Source organism: Vipera berus, assembly GCF_964194415.1.
Source record: "Vipera berus genome assembly, chromosome: 1".
Lineage (NCBI taxonomy): Eukaryota > Metazoa > Chordata > Lepidosauria > Squamata > Viperidae > Vipera > Vipera berus.
The window spans coordinates 111782078-111800506 of record NC_138202.1 but is presented as its reverse complement, the minus strand read 5'-3'; the positions used below and the strand labels follow the sequence as shown (position 1 = coordinate 111800506).

At 39.2% G+C, this 18429-nt stretch overlaps 1 protein-coding gene across 1 annotated transcript in view; it reads left to right on the top strand.

Moving 5' to 3' along the window:
* The first annotated feature begins 479 nt into the window (after positions 1-479).
* Positions 480-18429, top strand: part of LRRC56 (leucine rich repeat containing 56) — a 38706-nt gene continuing 20756 nt past the window's right edge. Inside the window, exons 1-3 of the mRNA XM_081314027.1 lie at positions 480-641; positions 11266-11353; positions 16701-16761. Coding sequence (XP_081170153.1) covers positions 486-641; positions 11266-11353; positions 16701-16761 — 305 coding nt within the window. The 5' untranslated portion in view covers positions 480-485. The remainder of the gene's footprint in view (positions 642-11265; positions 11354-16700; positions 16762-18429) is intronic.

The following is an 18429-nucleotide window of genomic DNA, read 5'->3' as shown; positions in this document are numbered from 1 at the left end:
AGATATAAAAGATTCTCTGGAATTTCCTGACATTCAAATCACTGGACAGTAAGAATTAGACTGATTCAGTACCCAGTACTGATTATTAATTTTTTGAACGTCATTGCTGAGCTGATTTATTTGAATTCCAATATAACCAAAAGGCATTGATTTGTTAGTTGTATCCCATTTTTTTTGTCTAAGAATCCAGGCAATGAACATGAAAATTTCCCCTTAATTTTTTACCTCTTATTTTTACGCTCAACTGTTTTGTGAGATAGGTTTTGCCAGTTACTGTTTTCTACCCAGGAAGTTCCACTGTGAATAGCGATTTGAACTTATAAAAATAAGCATATCGTTCTGATTAGTAAATGTTTTACATTTTTTCAATCTTCACAAAATTTTAGCATAATCCTACATGGTTTTAGCTTGCGATGCATGAAATAAATACAGGATTCAAATAACTAGCTTGTATTCTTGTGTTTTAACATTTAGGGCATTCTGAAATGAAGCTAAACTGGAAACTAGATAGATCCTCAAGACCAGGTTCAGCTGCAGTTAGGGTTACAGATCTCGGCTGGCAAGGTCTCCTGAATCCCAATCCATCCGTTAAAGAAGATGAAGAGCTACTTGTGGATGAATATCTTTCTCCCCACAAGTTGGTGAGTAGATACTATATTACTGTATCCATGTTAGCCTTGCTAATGACCATTGCACTACTTTGGCGTATCAGAAAGAACTGCAGTTAGAGCTACTGAATATTGTTTTGAATAATTCTGGTGTTTTTCATAACTTCATACATTTGTTCAGACTGAGTGATTTGAAATCACATGAGGCCTTTTATATTACATTAATTTCTATTTAGTTATTAAAAACTCAAAATAGGGAATATTTTAATATAATTAAGTTTGTAAATATGACATAACATTGGTTTATGTTTATGATTTTTTTACCATGCTTTAATCTATCTTAAAATAACTGATCTGGAATGTCTGAGTAGTTATACTAGTTAGATACTCTTTTTAAAAATGCTTTGTACTCCTTAATCGCTTTTAAGAAGTAGTTTCATGTTGGCCTTGCATCCTATTGCTAATTTGAAGTATTTTCCTCATCCACATATCTATAAAGAAGGACACTCCAGAATACTGGGCAAGATCTAACTTTATCTCTGCCCACAGATGCATTCCCTGTGTAGTTCTATGCAGCTCAATTTTGCTAGCAATTTAGAAGACGAGATGATCTTTTTCTTTGTCAGGCTCCAGTGCTACAAAGTTCTGGAGTATCCTCAGTCTTCAGAACACATTTTAGGATGATGTTGAGGATCCCAGCATGACCAGAAATGGATAATTAATGTTTCCTCCTCCCATTTCAGTGAACAAACTCTTTTTTGGTCACAACTTTTTCGCTAGCAACAAGCTCTTCCTGGATCCAAGCAACTATTTTCTCAGTTGGACTTTTGTGCTCTTGGAGCTTGGTTGCTTTTTGCAGATGTTTCATTACCCAATTAGGTAACATCATCAGTATTAGAAGGGGTGGAGTTTGCTTTCTGTTTATATACAAGTGAGAGTTATAATGTTGGTGGGAGTGCTCTTGGTAGTTCCTTGATTGGGCTTTGTTTACTGTTTGATGACTTGGTAGTTCCTTGATTGGAGTATTGTTTATTGCTTCATTGTTGGCCTGGTAGTTAATCCTGGTGTCAATCTCTGCTTATCAGGGTATTAATTGCTGAAGAGGAGGTGTTTTGGTCTTTCTGTTTTCTTTTTTAGCTTTTTGATTGGCTCTTTTGAATGGTATGTAGATGTTGTTTATCTCTATGTGCCAGTTGATGGCTGATTTGTCTGAATGGCAAGCTTTCAGGAATTTTTTTAGTATTTTTGGACTTAGCTTGGTCTAGGATGCTCACAGTTTCCTAGTTGAAATTAGGGTTAACTAAGTTTATGTGTATTGTGATTAAGGAGTTTTCATCATGTCTTCTAAACTGCTAGTTGGTATTCATGGATGCATTCTGCTAGAGTTCTGCCAGTTTGTCCTACGTAATGGCTGTTATAGTCCTTACACTATATATTGTAGTTGACTCCTGTTTTTTTTCTGGGGAGCCTGGGTCTTTGGGTTACTTAAGGTGTTTTGGAACGCTTTAGTTGGTTTATGTGCTGCAGTGATGGCATGTGGTTGTAACAAACTGGTGGTTGTTTCTGAGATGATTTTGATGTGTGGTAATATCCTTTTCATAATGTATGTTGTTTGTGTTGTAGTGAATTAAGTGGTCATGCACTTTTTGATAAAGTTGCGTGTGTATCCATTTTATTGGAAGGTGTTATATAAAGATTCTGGGGTTTTTTTGTGATGTTCAGGGTTGCTATGTGTTTGAGCTCATTTAGTGTTCTTGCAGAACTTCACTTGTGGGTGATTGCTTCTGTGTTCAGCAAATTTATAAACATTCACATTCTTTTAATATTTAAATGGTTTATGTTGGTAAAACAAAAGTGCTGCATTCTCTTTGAAGAGAATGAGGCTAAAGTTCATCATGATTTTTTTTATTCTGTTGCATCATGCATTTTTTATTTGGTTAACTAATTAAAGACTGAAAAAAAAGCCTAAGGTGCAGTTCATATCCTTGCAGTAAGGTATTTAGATGACAGCCTGTACTTCATTGGGAATCAGGCACCAACAAGCACAGTATGTTGTTTTCTCTGTGGGAAAGAAGTTTGAGAAATCCTTTACTTTCTTTTTTAAGGCATTTAATTGAAAAATTCTCTTTATTTTGAAAAAAATGAAGTTTGATGTAGATGAAAAGGCTTTTTCCCTTGTGTATGTTGATGAAAAATAAACAAACTTGTTGCTTAGGAAGCCAAAAGAAATGCAAGTGAAAAAAATGCTAAAATAAATGTAATGATATAGCCAACATCTTTATTAAACTGGCAATCTTTTTATATTATTCCAATTTCTAAAGCAAATATGTTTAACATAAGTTTCTGATTTTAAAAATTGAAATTTAAGGGATCCAGAGTTTGGGGAATGTTTTTCAGAATTTCCATGATATTCTGCCTACTACTACAAATACTTACTGAGAGGTCAGATGTCATGTGTGTAACCTTCTAATTCACCACTCATCTAGTTGAGTTATTCTGCCACTTTTTCCTTCTGCTTCCATATTTTTTCTTGTATCTTCTGGAATGAAAACAATGCCATTATGAACAAAATGCTCAGTATTCAGACAGTCCACATAACAGTAGCTAAATTTGGACAGCAGTGATTTGATGAGCAGTTCTAAAAATTCTGTGAAAATACTGTTTTCAAAACATTTTTGAAAATTAGTAATATGTGTCCCATGCAGGCCTTGGCCCTTTTAAAAAAATGTAGCCCCTGTCTATAAAAAAGATTCTTTACCCATACTCTTATTTAAATGGGGTAGTAAGGCAGTGGCAATCATATATTGATAGAGTCCAGTGCCTATCATGTCAACATAGCAAATGATCAGGAACAATATGGGTTGCGAAGTATGACATTGTTAGGATTTCCAGTTATCAGAATCTGTTCACTCTTATAGCTTCTTGTCTTCCATGGAACTCAGTCATGGCACTTTTTCGATCATCTAATGATATGTTATTTTATTTGTTAAATGTAGAGCATATCCTGCCTTTCAGAGCTCAAGTTAGCATATTCCCCTCCAATTTTTTTTCCTACAACAGTAACCCTATAAAGGGTTGTGCTGAAAGTCACTGGCACAAACTGCCTAAGTGAGTTTCCATTGCTGATGGCATTTAATTTATTAGTACAAAATATGTTGTTGTTGTTAGTTGCGAAGTCGTGTCCGACCCATCGCGACCCTATGGACAACGTTCCTCCAGGCCTTTCTGTCCTCTACCATCTTCTAGAGTCCATTTAGGCTCACGCCTACTGCTTCAGTGACTCCATCCAGCCACCTCATTCTCTGTCGTCCCTTCTTCTCTTGCCCTCAACCTTTCCCAGCATTAGGCTCTTCTCCAGTGAGTCCTTCCTTCTCATTAGGTGGCCAAAGTATTTGAGCTTCAACTTCATGATCTGGCCTTCTAAAGAGCAGTCAGGGTTGATCTCCTCTAGGACTGACCAGTTTGATCGCCTTGCAGTCCAAGGGACTCGCAGGAGTCTTCTCCAGCACCAGAGTTCAAAGACTTCAATTCTTTAGCGCTCAGCCTTTCTTATGGTCCAACTTTCACTGCCATACATTGCAACTGGGAAGACCATAGCCTTGACTATACACACTTTTGTTGTCAGGGTGATGTCTGCTTTTTAGTGTGCTATCTAGATTTGCCATGGCTTTCCTCCCGAGGAGCAAGCGTCTTTTAATTTCTTGGCTGCAGTCCCCGTCTGCGGTGATCTTGGAGCCCAGGAAAATAAAATCTGTCACTACCTCCATTTCTTCCTCGTCTATTTGCCAGAAATTGAGAGGGCCGGATGCTATGATCTTGATTTTCTTAGTGTTTAGTTTCAACCCAACTTTTGCACTCTCCTTCTTCACCCGCAACAAGAGGTTCTTTAGTTCCTCTTCACTTTCTGCCATTAGAGTGGTATCATCTGCATATCTTAGGTTGTTGATATTTCTCCCAGTAATTTTAATTCCAACTTTTGATTCATCTAGCCCTGCCTTTCTCATGTTGTGCTCTGCATATAGGTTAAACAGGCAGGGCGACAGTATACAGCCTTTCCGGACTCGTTTTCCAATTTTGAACCAATCAGAGGTTCCGTGTCCAGTTCTCAATGTTGCTTTTTGACCCACATATAGGTTTCTCAAGAGACAAATAAGGTGGTCTGGTACTCCCATCTTTTTAAGAACTTGCCACAGTTTGTCGTGATCCACACAATCAAAGGCTTTAGCATAGTCAATGAAGCAGAAGTAGATGTTTTTCTGGAACTCTCTAGCTTTCTCCATGATCCAGCGTATGTTGGCAATTTGATCTCTAGTTCCTCTGCCTCTTCGAAATCCTGCCTGTACTTCTGGTAGTTCTCGATCCACATACTGCTGGAGTCTAGCTTGTAGGATTTTAAGCATAACTTTACTAGCATGTGAAATGAGTGCAATGGTGCGATAGTTTGAACATTCTTTGGCACTGCCTTGCTTTGGAATTGGAATGTAAACTGATTTTTTCCAATCCTGTGGCCACTGTTGAGTTTTCCAAATTTGCTGCAAATTGAGTGTAGCACTCTTACTGCATCGTCTTTTAAGATTTTGAATAGCTCAGCTGGAATACAGTCACCTTCATTAGCTTTGTTGTTGGTTGCTCAGCTTTCCTAAGGCCCACTTCACTTCACTTCACATTCTAGGATGACTGGCTCGAGGTCAGTGACCACCTCATCATGGTTATCTGGGATGTTAAGCTCGTTCCTGTATAGTTCTTCTGTGTAATTTTGCCATCTCTTCTTAATCTCTTCTGCCTCTGTTAGGTCCCTGCCATTTTGGTCCTTTATCATGCCCATTTTTTCATGAAACGTTCCCTTCATCTCTCCAATTTTTTTGAAGACATCTCTAGTCCTCCCTATTCTATTGTTTTCTTCTATTTCTTTGCACTGTTCATTTAAGAAGGCATTCTTATCTCTTCTAGCTATTCTCTGGAATTCTGCATTCAGTTGGGCGTATCTTTCTTTTTCTCCCTTGCCTTTTGCTTCCGTCCTGTCCTCAGCTATTTGCAAAGCTTCCTCAGACAGCCATTTTGCTTTCTTGCATTTCTTTTTCTTTGGGATGGTTTTAGTTGCTACTTCTTGTACAATGTTGTGAACCTCTGTTCATAGTTCTTCAGGCACTCTGTTTATCAGATCTAATTCCTTAAATCTATTTGTCACCTCTACTGTATAGTCGTCAGGGATATGATTTAGTTCATTCCTGAGTGTCCTGGTGCTTTTGGCTACTTTCTTCAGTTTAAGCCTAAATTTTGAGATGAGAAGCTCATGGTCTGAGCCACAGTCAGCTCCTGGTCTTGTTTTTACTGACCGTATAGAGCAGACATGTCAAACACAAGGCCCGGGGGCCAGATCCGGCCCGTGAAGTGGTTTCATGTGGCCCGCGAAGCCATCCTGGAAACAGTGAGGAAACGGCCCCCTCTGCCTTGGCCCTGGCCCAGAGACCCTCCTTCTGCCAGAGACCCTCAGATCTGTCCCACTCCTCCCCAGGCCCCCATAGGCACCCTTGATGAAAACGATGTAGAGCTGGCCACGCCCACCCAGTAGGCCATACGCACTCTAGCCACGCCCACCCAGTAGGCCACGCCCACCCTGGCCATACCCACCCGGCCCCTTGAGGGCAACCGCAATGCTGATGCGGCCCTCAATGAAATTGAGTTTGACACCCCTGGTATAGAGCTTCTCCATCTTTGGCTGCAGAGCAAATAGTCAATCTGATTTCTGTGTTGACCATCTGGTGATGTCCATGTGTAGAGCCGTCTCTTGGGTTGTTGGAAAAGAGTGTTTGCTATGACCATCGTATTTTCTTGACAAAATTCTATCAGCCTGTGCCCTGCTTCATTTTGTACTCCAAGGCCAAACTTGCCTGTTATTCCGGTTATCTTTTGGCTTCCTACTTTAGCATTCCAATCCCCCATGATGATAAGGACATCATTTTTTGGTGTTAGTTCTATAAGGTGCTGTAGGGCTTCATAGAACCGATCAATTTCATCCTCTTCAGCACCGGTGGTTGGGGCATAGACTTGGACTACTGTGATATTGAATGGTTTGCCTTGGATTCAAACTGAGATCATTCTGTCATTTTGGGGATTGTATCCCAGTATTGCTTTTCCTACTCTTTTATTGACTATGAAGGCTACTCTATTTCTTCTGAGGGATTGTTGCCCACAGTAGTATACCTGATGGTCATCTGAATTAAATTCACCCATTCCTGTCCATTTTAGTTCGCTGATTCCTAAGATGTCGATGTTCAGTCTTTCTATCTCTTGTTTGACCACGTCCAGCTTTCCTTGATTCATGGATCTTACATTCCAGGTTCCCATGGAGAAAAAAATCTTTACAGCATCGGAGTTTCCTTTCACCACCAGACACATCCACAGCTGAGCATCCTTTCAGCTTTGGCCCAGTCGCTTCATTCTTTCTGGCGCTACTAGTACTAGCCCTCTGCTCTTTCCCAGTAGCATATTAGACGCCTTCCGACCTGAGGGGCTCATCTTCCAGCGTCATATCGTTTTGCCTTTTGGTACTGTCCATGGGGTTTTCATGGCAAAGATACTGGAGTGGGTTGCCATTTCCTTCTCCAGTGGATCACATTTTGTTAGAACTCTCTGCTATGACCTTTCTGTCTTGGGTGGCCCTGCACGGCATAGCTCATAGCTTCATTGAATTACGCAAGCCCCATGAAGGGGAATAATCGAATTAGTGATTTCAATATATTTTGTACCTCTTTTCTGTCCCTTTTTTCCCTTCCTCAATGAAAAGTATTGTTTTTCTATCAGTATCATTCGCCTAGTTTGTTGTTGGAAGCTTGGGTATGTACAGTTAACCGTGCTCTGCAATCATCAGTAAGGAAAAACAACATTTTTATTGGCAAGCCATATCCATTATTTAAAATCACTTCCTTTTCCCTCTTGGCAGAGACTTATTTTGGGGTAATAAAAGTAAATGAATTTGACAGGGAGGCCACAGGCAGACTGAATAAGTGCAAAAATAGATAATTGGTAAAACTTTCTGGAAAAAAAGAAGAGCGCTATTTAGCTTGGCATATGCAAGCCAAAAGTCACAACTAGGCAGCATGGCAGCAGTGCAACTGCGATTTTAATTACACAATGATGGGAAGTTGCAAGAAATCAAGGAAAGATTATCCAGTAACAGATGAATGCCACCATGTGCTATAAGATCAATAGTTGGGGGCCAGTAACACAAAAGCAATTTAGAAATAAAGCTCATTGTTCTCAAACTGATTGATTGTTGCTGCTGAAAACAGAAGTGGGAATGTTGGATGTTAACTGGCATGTAACAAAGAGCTGGGTCATTTTGGTTGATTTGAACTCAAATCATTAAGGCCAATGCGGGGAGATTGCTGGCCTCTGGAACTAGATTTCATTTTAGGAGTTGTGGCATACTCTGTGCTGACAACATAAGTCCTTGATAGGATGCCCTCTAGGTAAAATATATTTGTCCTGCTAATGATCTCAAAAGCATTATACACTTTTCCTGCTTCATTCTGAAAGAGTTTGACGACAACATTATCTGGACATTCCCATACCCAGGGGCCAGTTCGAGGGATGAAGGGAGATTGTACGTATTGATTTGTGTTTTTAATTAATTTGTATGCTATCTTAGACACAAAGGGAACTCTAGGTACATCTTATGTACTAGAATTAAAACATAAGAATAAAAACACTGGAAATTAATAGCAAATTGGGCAAGAACAAAACAAACTGAACAAAAGACACAAATTCAATTTAATAGTAAGAAATAGATCAAAATCAATCCTGTTCCACAAAGTCTGCTGGAAAACGCAAGTTTTTAAAGATTTGAAAAATTAGCGAGTTTTAGAGGCATGCTGTTCCATAGGGCAGATACAGCCACAGAGAAAAGATCTGTTTCCTTGGACTTGCAAGAGGGCATTGCTTTATAGATGAGATTTGGAGAAAGCCAACAACGCCCCCGATAGAAAGAATAAGAAAGGGGTAGTCTCATAAATATTTGGATCCTAAGCTACGAAGGATTTTAGAGGTGATAATATACTGTATTTATTTATTTATTAAATGTATATGCCACCCATCCCACCTAGAGTCTCAAAGGTGCTTTTTTTTCAGGAGGCAACTGGACTTTCTTCTTCTTCTTTTTTTTCCTTTAAAGATGTTTCGCTTCTCATCCAAGAAGCTTCTTCAGCTCTGACTGGAATGGAAGGATTTATATTCCTTGCAGAACAGCTGGTCATTTGCCTTCTTTTTACAGAGTCACTCAGGCCATTTAGAGGTCACCTGAGGAGTGCAAATGTGTGTGGAGCCTTCTTGGCTGCAAGATGTTTTCTGCCCTTCTTCCTGTAGTCCCTTGCCGATTTGCATTGAATGTTTTTTTGTGTGGCTACTGCTAAAACACTGAACATGTCTTACGTAAGTGTCTACGATATCTAATGCTGAGATAGCACATTTCTTAGCGTATAACACAAAACAAAGTTTAAATTTGCCTGAGGAATAGCAAAACTAGACATCTTAACTTTGCAGATTGTCTTATTATTGCCTTATCCATGTAACAGTAAAAAAAAAAATCTTCCAATTTCCAATGATTACCCATCCATTCTGGAAGGTTGTTTTTATATCATGGCTTGACATTATAAAAACTGGCTTACATGACAATGCAACATAGAGTTATCTGACAGTAGGACTTACTTTTCAGGAAATATCCTTATTATGCTTTCAGCACAGATGTATAAAAATAGTTTATTGGCTGTTGTATATAGCATATGAATGATTTGGGATAGATTAATTACTTATTTAGTTATGTAAATATTTGGATAGAGTGTGTAAGAATGTTTCAAACAATTGCAAGAAACAGATGTGTTTTCCAGGAAAAACAACCCTATGCAAATAAGTATGATACAAATTAGCATATTCACACCAGTATTCTTAATATATATATTTTTTAATTCCATTTATATCCCGCCCTTCTCCGAAGACTCAGGGCGGCTTACAAGCTTAGCAGTAGCCTTCATTCTTTGTATATGCCTGCTTATTAGGGCTTTCACACACACCCCCAAGCGGCATTATTACAAAGTCAGCTTAATTGCCCCCAACAATCTGGGTCCTCATTTTACCTACCTCGGAAGGATGGAAGGCTGAGTCAACCTGGTGGGATGCGAACCTGCACTAATTGCAGGCAGCTGGTGTTACTTAAGGAGGCATTAGCCCACTGCTCCACCAAGGCTCTACACAACTGTTTAGGCTCTATTATTTAATATTAAGAAAAAATAAATCTTAACATATATTATGAGCTCTGAATGTTACAATTAAAGAAAATAAAATCATTGATGTCTGGAGAAAAAATATTTTTATTGGGATGTTGGAAATGTTGAGCAACAGGCAATATAATTGCAGTGCATTTGCAATGTACACTTCTTTTTAGAGCAATCACCTGAAAGATAAGTATCATACAACTTTGAATGCCAAACTTTACTGAAGTAGAAAATTTCATGGCCTACATATCTGGTTAGAAAAAGAATTAGCAATTCAAAAATGCATATAACTCAAAAACTGTGCTGTAAGTTCTAGTACAGTGGTCCCCAACTTTTCTGGCTTGGAGGACCAGTGTGGGGGGGAGGGGATGGTTCTGTGCAAGCGGCAGGCATGTGTGTCAGCGGCAGGCACATGTGCAAGCAGAGGCACATGTGCTCATGCACACAGTTCCATTTACATGAGTGGCAGGCACATACGCTCACCCCTCATGCAAATAGAGGTTTGCATGCGAACGCAAGTGCCTGCCACTCGTGCAAATGGAGTTGCACATGCACTCGCCCGCTGCTTGCATGGCCCAGTTCCAAATAGGCCACAGCCCAGTAGTGGCCCTTGGCCCAAGGGTTGGGGACCACTGTTCTAACATCTACTTGGAGATAAAATATTAACATATTTTTAAAAAGTTGTTGCTAAATAGTTGTGAGGTTATTACATTGTAAGGAGTCAGCAGTGTGATTTGTATGTTTCATATATTTTATTATTTATTTGTTTTGTATATACCGGTAGTTTTGCTTTTGGAATTTTAGCATAATGTATGTATATGTGGATAAATATTCCTTTTAGTTATGTACATAATTAATGGGGGAAAGAAAGAGCTGAAAGTTTCTTTCTTCACCCAACTTGCTTCAATATTATTTTTTGTGCTAGAATACTCCTATTAGCAGTGATTATAATTAAAGAAGTAGCTCTTATTTCTTTAGCAGAGTCATTCAGTAAATAAATGTTATTGCCTGTTTTTATGAACATTTTCTCAAGATTGATCAAATCAAGTTAAGCTTTCTCATTATTGGAGTAACCATGGAAGAACGTGTTTACAGGTGAAATAGTAGCATTTTCTTTGCCAAGTTTTTAAATTTGTACATGTTTTGTTTCTAATTTTATTCTGCATTTTTAAATTTTCATATTGCTAGGAAATCTAGCCTTTATCCAAGCAGCATGAATTTCTTTAATAATATTACATAGTCATATCTGCCTTCTTGTGTTAAAAAAGTAATGCCAGAATTAGAATTCAAAACTAATATTTGACTTCCTAAATTTTAGGATCAGAGTTGTTTCGTGAAGTAATGTGATAGTGGACCCATAGTATATGTTTGTCTTTTTATTATTGCAGAAAGCATTGACAGGACTAGATGATCTGCGGCAAGTGAAGGCCCTTGAGATGCGTGTAAACACCAGAGAGAATAGTCTGGGAAATTTTGGTGAGAGAAAATTTTATTCTGTCTCAGATTATTCAACCCTTTCATTCAATGAGCCTAAAACATATATCTCAATATTAAAAGCATTAGAGCTCCCCAAATGGAGCAATTTATTTTAATGTTGTTCAAATTGTACTGCATTCAAAGCAAGTTTTTTTAAAAAGCATTCCCTTAAAAATAACATTGGGAAACTCATCCATCATTTTCTCTCAGCCCAACTTACCTCACAGGTTGGTTATTGTGGGGAAAATAGGAGTAGGAAGCATATTAGGTGTGCTTGTCACCTTGAGTTAATATAAAAATAATAAAATAAAAATAATAAAGGTGGCTTATAAAGAAATAAAACTAACATGTGAGAACCATAAATGAACGAATAGTTGTATTTAATATTGCCTTTGGAAAATTCACTAAATTGATTTTATGTCTGAAGTTGCTGTCTTATCTGGGTGAAAAACCCATAATGATAGAAAGTGATCATTTCTAGAAATAAAAAAAAAACAATAGAGGAAAATATTTGAAATTTGTCATAATTTTTTTTACTGACCCAATGGAACATTTTCCCCTACTATTGATTATGTCCTAGAAAAGGCTCATATAATCCTTTCATAAGTGTAATTACAATGACAATAATAAAAAAATACTTGTAGAAAAGCATGATCTACGGCAGTTCTGTGAAAAACCATTCTCCCTTCAGATTTTCTGAGTTGTTACATTTTTGTAAGAATGTTTCAGAGTTGTATTTTAAAGACCTTTTTAAATTAAATTGTATAACAAAAATGATACAATATAGAACTTTTAGTTACCACTTGGTTTATTTTTTGTTATTTTTTTAAAATTTATTTTATGTCTTTTATTTTATGCAATATCGTAACAATCACTCTCTACACAAACTTGCTAGTCCAGAATTTTCTTGGATATTCATTGTTGCATTTGCTATTTCCACTTTTTGGATTTCTTGTGAGAGATCATTTTACTTAGCCCAGCATATGTGAACTCATAGTTGCCCTCAAGATCTGTACCTATTCTAATCTTTCTGAATGTTAATATTCACAAATGAAATACAAGTAGCAGCATATATTTTAATGAACCAGTTTTTGAGCGATTCATATATTTTTGCAAACTAGCTGATTCACAATCAATCTGGTCAACCACCTGGTGTACCTCTGCAGATCATCTGTGTTCTGTGCACTACAGATTGAGAGTTCCTGTTTTAAGATAAACTGATTGTAAAGATGTTTTTATTTTAATTGTAAATTGTTTGATTTGTTATATGTGATCCATAGTTTACTATATATTGAAAGTAAAAGTAAAATATTTAAAAATGGATCAAAAGCACATTAAACATCTTTACCTAGTTCTTTTCAGTTGCAAAGGTAATTTGAGGAGTTGCTAAGGATGCCTTAATCTGCAAAACGGTTGCTTATTTGATATTAAAAGTCCACTGAGCCACAAGTGTAGGGCAAATAGGACTTATCAGGCGAGTTCCACAGGTAAATTTCTTCATGTCTGAGGGGGAATTTGAAATGCTCTCTGTCCATATAGGTTTGTCAGTGAGTGGACTGAAGTCGGTCTGTCCTTTTACATACTGAATTGCTAGGGGTGTATCCTGAAAAGCTTGCTGATTTGTTGATTGTGTATACTTGAATGATTGCTTCTTACAGAGGAAACAAAGACTTTATCAGCAATCCTATCGTTTATATAAACTAGCTGGTATCAAGAAAGCAAGCAGATATTGAAAATATACTGGAACTTCTTGGCAAAGAAAGTCCTCTACAAAATTCTCTATAAAATAAGCCAGAAGTGAGCATTAACACTAGATATACGGTACATCATCTGTCAGATTATTGATTTAGCTAGTTGTTCCTGTCCATACTTGTATGCAGATTATAAGATTTTTGACAGATAGAAAGCAACGGGTGAAGCTAGAGAAAATCACATCAAATACCCGAACAATTAGCACAGGTGCCACTCAGGATTGTGTATGCATTCTCCATCACTCTTTTCTCTCTATACCAATGACTGCATCTATAAGGATCCACCTGTTAAAGTATTAAAGTTTGCAGATGATACAACAGTCATTGATTTCATTCAAGATGGTGATGAATGTGCATATAGATGCCTTGTGGGGCAGCCGGAACATTCTGAAGCTGAACATGCTTAAAACTGTAGAGATGAGAGAGAAGCTCTTCTATTTTACCACCTCTTATTATGCAACAGCACACTATCAACAGTAGAGTCCTTCAAGTTTTTGGATTCTATAATCTCTCAGAATTTGAAATGGACACCTAACATTAGAACCATCATTAAAAAGGCACAACAAAGAATGTTCTTCCTGCATCAACTCAACTCAACTCAAAGCTTAAGACTTTCCCAGGAGCTGTTAATACAGTTCTACAGAGGAAGAACTGTATTGAGTATGTTGTTTGTACTTCTGTAACTGTCTGGTTTGGTACAGCAACCAAACAGGACAGGTACAGATCATTAGGACTGCAGAAAAAAAACAATTGCAACTAGTCTGCCTTCCATTGAGGAACTGTATATTGCACGGGTCAGAAGGAAGGCAGAGAAAATATCTACAGATCCCTCACTCACTTCCTGGACATAAACTGTTTCAACTTCTCCCCTCAGGACACCACTACAGGGCATTGCATGCCAAAACAACTAGACACAGAGACAGGTTTTTTTCTCCCATGCCATCACTCTACTGAACACTTAATTCCCACAGTGCTGTCTTATGTATAAATATATTTACCCATGTAGTATGGCTGTATTATCCTTCTCATCTTTTCTTCTACCTTCTCTTATTGGTATCATCGTTATGATTATTATTCTGTTGTTTTGCATGTGTACTGAGAGCTTCTGCACCAGAGACAAATTCCTTGGCCAAATAAAGTATTCTATTCTATAAGGGCCATTATACTGGCAGTATAAAAAATAGCTAATGAACAAGTTTATTCTGGTAGGGATCTACAAATTATGCATCATGTTTCCTTTATCGAGGTATGCTTTTAGAGGAAAAAAACAGAAAGATATGAGTAGCAAGTGGCATATAGGAGGATGCAATGTTTTTGAGAGAATATAAAGTAAGGCAATAAGAACACCACAGACATGACCCTGAGAAAGGGGGAAGCTGACTGTGTGGGTTAGGAGAGCTAAATTAGAAGGGTGATGAAATTTCTGAAAAATCTATATTTTTAATTAAATGTTTATGGTCAGTTACTACTCCTTTTCTGAAAATTCTGGAACATTCTAAAATGTTTAAAGATTCAGATACTTTAAGCCAATGAATTAATTTTGTTGTGTACGTCACACTTGCTAGCAAAAAGTAATTTTAGATTGGAGAAGGTTACTTTGATCATGGGGGAGGGCATCTCAAATCCCAGAGAAAGGATTTACTTTTTTAAAAAAAGTTAACTAAACGTTTTTCAACAATTACAATGCAGCATTAATATAATATAATTCCCACTTGCCACTTTTAGTGGATTTAGCATGGAATTACTATTAAAAGGAGGGTTATTAAACAATTTCAATGTTTAGAGAATAAAGTACTAGCGTATTTTCCGGCGTATAAGACGACTTTTTAACCCATGAAAATCTTCTCAAAAATTGGGGGGTCGTCTTATACGCCGGGTCGTCTTATATGCCGGAAAAAAAACCATAAATCAGTTGAGCGTCCCCGTTCTTGCAAAGCCGGGCCACCCCGTGCAACGGAGCTATCTCCGGCACGGCTCCTGGACACGGCTGGGCAGGAGCGTCGGGCGGCTCTCCCCAGGCGAAGGCGGCGCTGCCCGTCGGCTCTTGGCCTAAGGGGAGGGCCTCGCGCCTGCCGGACTCACCTGTCACCAGCACCGCTCTCCCCCCCACGGGGATGCGCTTCCGCGGGCGGTGCTGGCCGAGACGAGCTAGCAGGCAGCCGCTGTGAGCGCGGCGCTGAGGGGCAGCAGCAGGATGGCCTGGCCCAGCGCCTGCAGGACGGCCAGCAGCCCCACGCACAGCAGCAGCCGCCGGCTTAGCAACAGGTCCGAGTGCAGGAGCCGCACCGCCAGGCTGCCCAGGAAAAGCAGCCACACCGAGAGGCTGCACGCCCAGTCCAGCTCCATGAGGGGCAGGGCGGGAAGCCGGCCGGGAAGAGGGACCGGGAGCCCGGGCCAAGCGCGCCTCGGCCGACAGTGAGAGGGAAGCGGCACATGAGTTGTAAAAAAGAGGCGGCGGGTGGAGCTGCCCCGCCCTGTGCCCAATGGGAGAAGTTCAAGGCCTGGGGGGAAGCAGGAGGGGCGCCGGCCATGGCAGGGTGGCGGCTGCCCTCCGGCGCTGCCTGCCGCCCGGGAAGCGCTGCGCCTCGGGGACCGGCAGAAGCGCGGGAGCAGCGGGAGGGCCGGCGGGGCCAGTCGGGCCTTTGCCTCCTCTGCGACGGACAGGGAGGGCAGGGCGGCCCTCCGCTCTCGCCTTTGCGGGTCTTGTATGCGCAGGTGCAATTGGCAAAAGTTGCCCCCTCGCCACCCCCCACAAGGCCTAGGAGCCCTCAGGTGAAACGGCCCCTTTTGTGCGTCCCCCGCGCCCTCCCCTGAGAAGATCCTCCCTCAAATATCTGTTCTCAACATGGGACTAAATGGATGTGCTGAGATGATTCCAAGCCAGCATGGCGGTTAGCCAAGTTGCATGCTTTAAGAACTATTATGTCCACCTACCTTCTCTTTATACAAAATACCACAACAGCAGTTATATCTACAGGTAATCTTCACTTAATGACTGGTCACTTCACAACCATTCAAAGTTCCAACAGAGTTAAAAAAAAGTACTTATGACCTGTCTTCAGAGTTATGACTGCCACCAACACCTCCCATGGTCACATGATCCATTTGGGGCAGTTGGCAACTGACTCACATTTGTGACCAGTTGCAGTGTCCTCAGTCATATAAATACAATTTGTGATTTTTGTGCCATTTTCCAGCAGAAAACAGCAAAAGGACACCCAGTTGATATGTTGGATTTGTGTAAAAACCACATGGTTCACTTAATCACCATGAGAATTGTTTAACAACCATGGTGACTTGCTTTACAACCATCCTAAAAAGAATTGAAAAACAAGTTCAGTAACGGCAAAATGTTATATTTTATGTCAGTTACTAGTGGCCTAAAATATAGTCAGACATAGAATGCATCATTTCTAGGCAACTTTGGTAAAAAAAATGTTGTTGTGAAAATATTAGACATCAGAAATCAGTCAAATGTCATGGTGAACAAATGTACAAACTGTAAAATTTAAATAATGGAAATTAGATGTTTGAGAGGATTACGACGTATATACTGTATTTTCTTATATTTGGGGTTTTTTTTCCTGATCTTACAGGTTCTTACCTCCCTAATCTGAAACAACTAAAACTGAATGGAAGTGTACTTACATCTGTGAGGTAAGAAATAATAACTCAGAAAGTTAAGTCAGAAGTAATATTCAAGTCTCTTACTACTTATTTTCTTTCTACTTCAGAGAGAGATTGACTACACACTTTATCTTTTGTACATGAGAAAAACTTGATTGTCTGTTTTTAACTCTAGTGATTTAAATCTTAAATCTTAAACTATGCAAATGTATTACGAGGGAAATTCAGAAATAAACCTCTCTTTAGTTATCAATGACAGACACTCGCAGATACAGAACTTTTATTATACACATTAGAAAACTACAACGATATGTTGCTTTTAGACATAATCGCCGTTCAAATTGAGGCACTTTGGGTTCTTCACATTTGGCGGGATTTTTTATGGCGCCACTTCTGATGTGGGTGTTAGTTCACAATAATACTCGCCTGCACTCCATTAGACGCACCCAAGAACTTTTGAGGCAGTTCCGTTGGGACGTTTTTGATCACCCCCCCTATAGCCCAGATTTAGCACCGTTCTAGACATCGGAGGCCCAGGCCTGCATCACATAATAGAACTGGTTGTTCAGGTATTTGAATCCCACCAGTGACCTGGTTATATGCAGCCTAGAAAAGTATACATTATTATACATAATTATTGGACATTAGTAATCAATTTATTCCTTCTATAGATTTAAAAGATATTAAGAGTCCTTTGTTTTATTTTTTTCCTGCAAATAATCTTGCAGTGTCTTAAAACTTACGTATAACTCTGGTGAGGTAGAATCCAGCCAGTTCATTATTCCTACCATGAGGAAGATTATATTTCTATACCCAGCTGGAAGAAGAATCCAGTATAGTCAGAATAAACTGTACAATTTGTAAAATAATATTCTTAATTTTTCTTTCATTTGCAAAATTTGTTTTCCTTCAGAATTTGTAATTTTTATCCAATATTGCATAGGCAGAAAGCAGCGTAATCTGAAGAAATGGAATAATGGGATGAGATTGAGATTGAGGGGGAAGAGATTAAGGGCTCATCCACATTTGACCCATGCCCAAATAGGCTCAACACTTTGATCTGACATTTTCTCTGTTTAGGAGTTGACCCAATTTATTTCTGGTGTAGCTGAGATTTAATAAGAAATGCATCACATGTTTCTAATTAGAAGTGCTCCGGCTTTGTGAAACTTGCAAGGACATTATTTCCATTCATTCCTCAGACTGTCTTTGGGATTTCTTTCCCTACAGGGGTTAAGCTTTAGGTAACATTTTCTCTTTGTTTTAATAAACTGAGCAGGCTCCTTGCTGACTTTGCAGAACTCTATCCCATTGTGAATGCTCAGGTGTTTTAAACTCCAAACATACAGAACATGGATTTAGGAGCAAAATATTGGTTGAAGGTTTTTTTATCCACCCTCCTGTTGGTCATCTAAAGGATGCACTCTCCTTGCCTCGTGTGGGTGGCACTCTCTGCTTTAAGACATTAGTGATGGGATAACCATAGATGACCCTGAAATTTGGATGAAGAGATATCAGGGTTGCTTATAAATTGGAGTTGCTCATTTTCTATTTTTTTTATTGAAAAGTTTTACAATACATTTTATTTATAACAAAACAAAACAAAACCCCTCCCAACCCCCTCCCCCCTTCCCAACCCTCCCCAACAGCTCCCTCCCTCCCCCTCCCCCCTCCCCGACTTCCCAGAGCTAAATACAA